Source organism: Nannobrachium achirus, assembly GCF_963921795.1.
Source record: "Nannobrachium achirus genome assembly, chromosome: 10".
Lineage (NCBI taxonomy): Eukaryota > Metazoa > Chordata > Actinopteri > Myctophiformes > Myctophidae > Nannobrachium > Nannobrachium achirus.
The window spans coordinates 60790932-60797961 of record NC_137819.1 but is presented as its reverse complement, the minus strand read 5'-3'; the positions used below and the strand labels follow the sequence as shown (position 1 = coordinate 60797961).

General features: G+C 44.4%; 1 protein-coding gene across 1 annotated transcript in view; it reads left to right on the top strand.

Annotated features, from left to right (window-relative positions):
- Positions 1-4454: 4454 nt before the first annotated feature.
- osbpl10a (oxysterol binding protein-like 10a) overlaps positions 4455-7030 on the top strand; it is a gene marked incomplete at its 5' end in the record, with an annotated part of 278334 nt that continues 275758 nt past the window's right edge. The window contains one exon of the mRNA XM_080735634.1: positions 4455-4783. Within this exon, the coding sequence (XP_080591760.1) occupies positions 4455-4783 (329 nt within the window). The remainder of the gene's footprint in view (positions 4784-7030) is intronic.

The window sequence follows — 7030 nt, the reverse complement described above, 5'->3', positions numbered from 1 at the left end:
CATTTCTTTGTTTTAGTCAACTTTAAAAGCTTCTCACAGACTCTAAGATGTATGTTTACAAGTCCAGGAATTATTATTATCCTATACATGAATCATGCAACCTTTTGTCTGAGTAATAATTATGTAATAATCACACCGAAACCAGAAATAACTATATTTCTTTATATATCCCTCATATAAAATAAAGAACAATATGGGAAATGGTCACAGAATTATCAGATTGTTTATACTAATATGTACAGAAAGTTCTGTAAACACATTTAAATAGAAGGGTCTCCATCTTCGTCGTCGTCATCGTCAATCCCCAACAGTTGTGCCTTGCTTACATTACAACACACCTCTTCATCTTCCCCACACATGCACATCTCGGAGCAGTTCAAATTTTGAGATCGACAAGAACAATGTGACATGCACTGGGATTTCTTGCAGCCACATTTGATCAGTTGAGTAATGGTGGCTGGAGCTGGGGGATCCCGTGTTGTGACTGGCACCAGATGATCTCCCTCAGCCTCCCATCCATATTCAGTTGCTGGTGGCATCTGTGGGTTAGGTACGTGGTCCTGATACCATACCATTGCCTGGTAATGGGCACGGGCAATGGCTTGATGTAATGCTCTTTGTGTAGGTGGCAGCTTCTCTGCGTATAATTGTTTCTTTGTGAATAACCTCCACCTGAGTTCACCAACATCCACAAGATTTGTACCGGGCTCGTACAGCTGGCAAACAAATGCTTCAATCTTTTTTTCTGTGTCAGAACTGATCTTTTTTGAAGTACTTAGAGTAGCAAATGCAGATACCACCTCCACAGGACACCGGTTTAGGGCTTGCCAACAGGTTAACTTTCCCTTTCCAGCAAAATGGCCTGTCTGGTCAGCTCCAGTGAAGGCATGGAACCCTGGTAAGACTGAAGTCCTTGTTTCACCCAGTGCCTGCACTACTGGCTCCAGTGAGATGATACGTTTTTTGTTTCCCACACCGGTGATGAAATAGGTGTCCTTGCACAGCTGATTGTACCGTCGGATTGCAAGAACAAAGACATCAGTGTCCGGGGACTCAATGTAGAGCTGTGTTTCCCCTCTTCGGACAGCATCCAGGCTGTGCAGGATTATCCTTGTGTCAGCCTCTTCCTGTGAGCTGTGGAGATGTTTTACATCGATATAGTTTGAGTGGACATCTTGCCTTGACGTGATTATGAAAACGTTGGGTTTCACCTGGAAGTGTTGGAGGGCTTTCTTAGCAGACAGTCAGCTCATCTTTGGTGTGGATACCTGACAAGAACTGTTTTTCAGACACCTTCCCTATCGGTGTGTTGTCTTCCACATGATAAGTGGTAGGGGGCTTGCCACCCTGGCGTCGCATACGCGTGGCCTCCTTCAGTGAAGATGCAATATAGCGGTCAAATACTACATGGGTCTCACTATGTTCTTTGGTCTTCCTGTCCAGTATGGCTATGAAGTGGTCAGCCCACTGGGAACATATCTTGATCCATGATGGCTTGCCCATTGCCTCTACCAATGCCATTCCATCTATGACACTTACACTCTTAGATGGCAGGGGACAACGGTCAGTGGCAGCACTCTGTGGTTGCTGATCAACACCAATGTCACCAGTCCTCTTCTCATTCTGCAGCTCCTTGAGAATGGTCATGAGCTTGCTCTTGTCTGTGTAGGGCCGAAGCTCACCAGTCACTGTGGAGAGAGCATGTGGTTTGGCAGTGAACTCGTGCTGGCCAATGGCTTCTTTGAGGTTGATCTCTGACCGTGATTGAGCAACAATCAGCATTCGAGCAAACAATGACCTGTCATCCTTCAATTCCACCACCTGGTCAGCGAGCTTGTGTTTCACAACTTTTCCTGCACTCTTCCACATCTTCAGTTGAACCTTTTTCATTCTGGCCCAGACACTGACTTCATTTTTGGCCCAGACACTTACTTCACTATGTTGCTTTCACAAAAGCAACATAGTTCTGCTGGCCAATTTCGTCTTGGCTGCATACATCTTTCTCCACGTGGGGTGGCATCACAACTTTTGTGATGATATTGGGTAGGTCTTTGCCATCATATGTTAGAGGATTCAAAGATGACTTGATCACATGCTTCAATCGAAGTACATTCTTTTCCTGCCTTGTCCAGACAGCAATGGACAAGTCATGGTTTTCCTTTTGTTTCCTTTTGTTTGTGTGCCAGCCATCTGGCATGCTTCTTCAGCAAGTCTACTCAGCTCTGGTGCGACCAGAGAACAACCTTTCCCTAGCACTAGCATTCTGAGTAATGCCCACAAAGCCTCCAGTGACCTTCATGATGCGATTGTGATGTGTCCAAGCAGCATCATTCAGGTGTTTTCAATAACTATGATTAGCTTTATCAGCTGTGATCCCTCACAGCTGAAGCACAGTTGCTTGACTAATTATGACAAGAATTAATCTATGGATATCCTAACAGAAAAAGAAACAGGTAATTTCCTACTTTCAGACTAATTAATAAATCATGTATGCAGATTATACTAATGACAAAAGGTTGCATTTACTTACATCAGGATAGGAATTTCTGGACTTGTAAACATACTCAATTAGTCAATAAGAGTCTCAGATTATCTCTCCAAAGTCAGCTAAACTAGACCTTACCCGTTCGAAGATATGTGCTCCAAAATATGTCAAACGCACCCGGTGAAAGTGTGTGTGAGAGAGAGAGAGAGAGAGAGAGAGAGAGAAACATTCCTAACTGTGAGAGAAAGGGGTGTGTGTGTGTGGGGCTACAGATCCCATGGCCTGGAGGAACGGACCGTAACCCTGGCAACAGACAGCAGAGTTCAACAGAAGTGGTTAAGAAAACGCTCAAAAACTGCTTTAATTTGGGAGAAATGAAATTCGGGCTCCGTCAGTGTTGGTATAATGCTAATGGCCAATACCATGTGAACTTTGGGATCAGTTGCTGAAGCGAGTGAATAGATAAACGTAGATAAGCGTGAGCGTTAGAGCGTTAGAGCGTTAGAGCGTTAGAGCGTGAGTTTGCTCCTTTATTAGTAGGATGTGAAAAATGAAACGATTTCCTGATTTTCAACTCGTTTTTGCATAATTTAAGCTGATTATGCTAATTATGAAAGGTTGTATGACTTCACAATGGTAACATATGGATTTCTGGACCTCACAAACATGGACGTAGACTCTTAGATCACCTTTATAAGCAAACAGCACCTTTATTTTTGCCTAGAAGCAAAGTTATTGCCATTTCCCGTTTTTGGCAATTAATTGGCTAATTATGCTAATTACACATGCTAAACCCAAAAAGAAAAATTGAAGACATGTTTTTTTGGCATTGTGAGAACCCCAAGAATGAAGATATACATGTCTCCAACAATTATCATTCCAAAATTACAACCAGCAGAATCACTTGATTGGCTCCCCCACTATTTGGGGGATTTTTTATTTTTATTTTTTGGTGGTGACGTGTAGGCCTAATAATAATAAATAATGATACATATTTTGTATTCTAATATCAGGGGGACGGGCATAAGAGCCGAGTGGGAGTGCCTGAGCTGTGTGTGTGTGTGTGTGTGTGTGTGTGTGTGTGTGTGTGTGTGTGTGTGTGTGTGTGTGTACAGGGGCGTCACACCAAATTCTGGGCCCTGGGTACAAGGATTCACTGCGGGCCCCCCATGAATGTTAACTATTGAGAAATAGCAGATATACAAGCTCACAGCGCGGCACCGAGTGCCGCGCTGCGAGCTTGTAGATCTGCTATTTTTGAAAAATCGTGAAAATGTGTGCCAAGAAACTTATGTTTTCATGTCAGTGATGCTCAAACCTTTTCATGTGAAGGACCCCCCATCTCAAAATATTTAGTTCCAGGGACCCCCCCAGAAGCAAAATTTGAGTTACAAATGTTCACTTAAAAAATACATATATATTCAAAGATTTTTCAAAAATAGCAGACTTTACAAAAATAGCAGATCTACAAGCTCGCAGCGCGGCACTCGGTGCCGCGCTGTGAGCTTGTCGATCTGCTATTTTTCAATAGCTAAAGTTACTAGGGCCGCTCCACCTTGGGCCCTGGTAAACTCAGTCCCACTTTCCTACCAGTTGTGACGCCCCTGTGTGTGCAGAGCAGCACAGTACAGTGCTGTGCTGCTCTGCTCTCCTCTCAGGGAAAAACGCTGAAATGACACGACCGCAGTAACGGTGGGGAAGGAAGAAGTCCTTGACAGACACACGGGGGGAATACAGTATGCCAGCGCCGTCACGCATTGAGAGACGCTCCTCAGACCACTGTAGGAACATGGATTCTACATATTTTATGCTCCTGATTTAGGTCAGCCAGCGGACGCACAAACTCGCACGCCACGCACACACACAGAGCACAGACACACGCACACACCGCCCTGTTTACCACTTATGCGCTTGTGAAAAATCTTCGTGCCTGGCTGCTCCATCCACGCCTGCCTGTCCCGTCTCCAGAATGGACAACAAGGCGCTCTGCAGTCCGCATATTCCCGACAGGGGGACCGCCAACAACAACATCAACCCCGTCTCCGGGTCCTTGTCATCGGGGGAGAGGGACCGAGACCGGGACCGGGGGAACAATCCCGCCTGGAAGGTCGGCAGCAGCAGCGGCCGGACCCCCGGCTCTCACAGTCCCGGTTCGGCTTCCCTCGGCGGAGGAGTAGTGGCAGGGAGCCGGGGGACGGCGTTGGGGAACAGCATGAATCTGCAGCAAGCGCACAACAAGCGTCAGCTGGAAGGAGTGCTGAGCAAATACACCAATCTGATCCAAGGCTGGCAGAACAGGTAAGCACTGTACACTGAACGAGCCGAGAAAACGACCACCACGTACACACAGAGAGTACATCATATAGGTCTGACTATACCGGTCACATGAAAGATCAGAGATGAGATGCATGCGTCGAGGTTTGTTATTTGCCTCGTCCCCGTTGCACTTCTGACCACGTCACTGACTTGTGTGTGAGAGGAGAGGGCAATCCATAGGCTGCTTAGGCTGCTTGCTGCACGACTTAATATTGTGGGCCCTTTCTAGTACACATCATCCTCCAGTGTTTAAATGGCATTGGGATAGATATGTGTTATGTTATTCTGACTGGTACGCCTGAAGCTTTTGCAGTGCACAGTGCACTAATAGGCTACTGCATTATCCTATTTTTTCTTTTCTTTTCTTTTTTAAACTTAATTTTTATTCACAGTTTGTCACATGTACAAAAGATTCACAGGGTCAACAGACACTGTTACAACAGTTTAAGTATCACACTTCAGTCAATGTCAAATGTTCGTGGACTCGTGGTGTCATTTCGTTGGGTTCCATATTCAGTCCATTTCTCAAAGGAACAGTTCTTCGTGTAGGGCAGGCTATCCTGAGTTTGTGTGTAAATCTCTCCATCACATATATTTTGCATTTTCTTCTTGTTGAAATTATCTTATTTTGCTCCAAGTTGTGGAAACGTGTCTATTGTATAGAAGTAGTTGACTACAGGACAGTTCCATCTTCTGCATACATTATAGCTGTGCTTTGTTGTGCAGCTGTGGACCATGCATCATTTATACATTTCCTGTTATATATAATTAAGTTAAGTTATGTTGCACAACCTTTGGATGCATTCCAATACAGAGCAGTGGGGGGTCTTGAAGAATGCAGATGACAGCACTGTCTCAGTCTGCCTGTTGGTTTTGGGCCATCTGTGAAACATCTGGGCAATCTAGTCTAGTTTACAAAACTGTTTATTGAGTTTTGGAGTCCTCATTGTTGCCATTTCCTGCCAGCCACCAAATGTAGACACAAATGATACAAACTTGTGTGTATCTTTGGAGGACCAATGTACAGTATAAGCAAACAGCACGTTGACAACACATACACAACATAGCTCGTTGACCACAAATATTCACATGCACACACACATGCATGCAGTGTTGTAATCATGGCACTACTGCTGCAGTGAAGCAGGCAGTTTGCTGGAGTAGACTGTACTGTCAGGTGGCCACGTGTGTGTGTGTGTGTGTGTGTGTGTGTGTGTGTGTGTGTGTGTGTGTGTGTGTGTGTGTGTGTGTGTGTGTGTGTGTGTGTGTGTGTGTGTGTGTGTGTGTGTGTGTGTGTGTGTGTGTGTGTGTGTGTGTGTGTGTGTGTGTGTGTGTGGGTGGGTGGGTGGGTGGGTGGGTGTGTGTGAGTGATTGACAACAAGACCTGCTGGCCTCCTGTAGTCTTCTGTGTGCTGTCTCACCTCCATATAACACTGCATACTTAATTATGTGAATTATGTTCAATATGTAGGCTATACATACAGTAATTGGATCATAATTAATAGGTTTGGATTGTTGCCATAGAAGCAGCAGCCATGATTTATTTATTTACTTAATTTGAAACCCACTGCTGGTAGAATGGGCATGTAAGAAAGAAAAGCTTGAATTATCTTTTTTTTGTACTTGCCCAAAATAGAAGATCTACAAGCTCACAATGCATTGTGTTGCAATGGATTCTGAGCTTTTACTTAGATGTGCTGTTTTCGCTAAATGGTAGGCTAGGTTTCATGTGGTTAAAGAGGCCCGTGCAACAAAGCCAATCTGGACTTAATAAATGCTATATTTATTTGCAATTGTCTTGGGATGTAGACTATTAGGACTCATAAGGAGCAAAACAATCATGGAGATGACTCCGCATCCAGTCTAGTATGACAGCAAGGTCGTTCTTAAAACAAGTGAATATACAAAATGATTCCACAGTGTCACATGTTGTGTTAACTACTGTTATCTGTCAGCCTGAGCAGTTATCAACAGGTATAAATAAAATATCAATTTGTTATTATTGTTTTGATGGAAGCAGTCCTGTTTTCAATCCCAAAGTGCTTATTTGTGACAGTCTGGCTTTTCTGTTCATTGACTGAGGCGAGTGCGATTGGCTCATATCCAGAATAAACAGATAGTCTAGTTCAGTCGTTCTCAAAGAGGGTTCCGGGGACCACCTGATGTCCTCGGGCTTGGGGTCCACGGTGTTCCCAGCTAAATGATTGATAGTTTGGAGTGGACCAAATG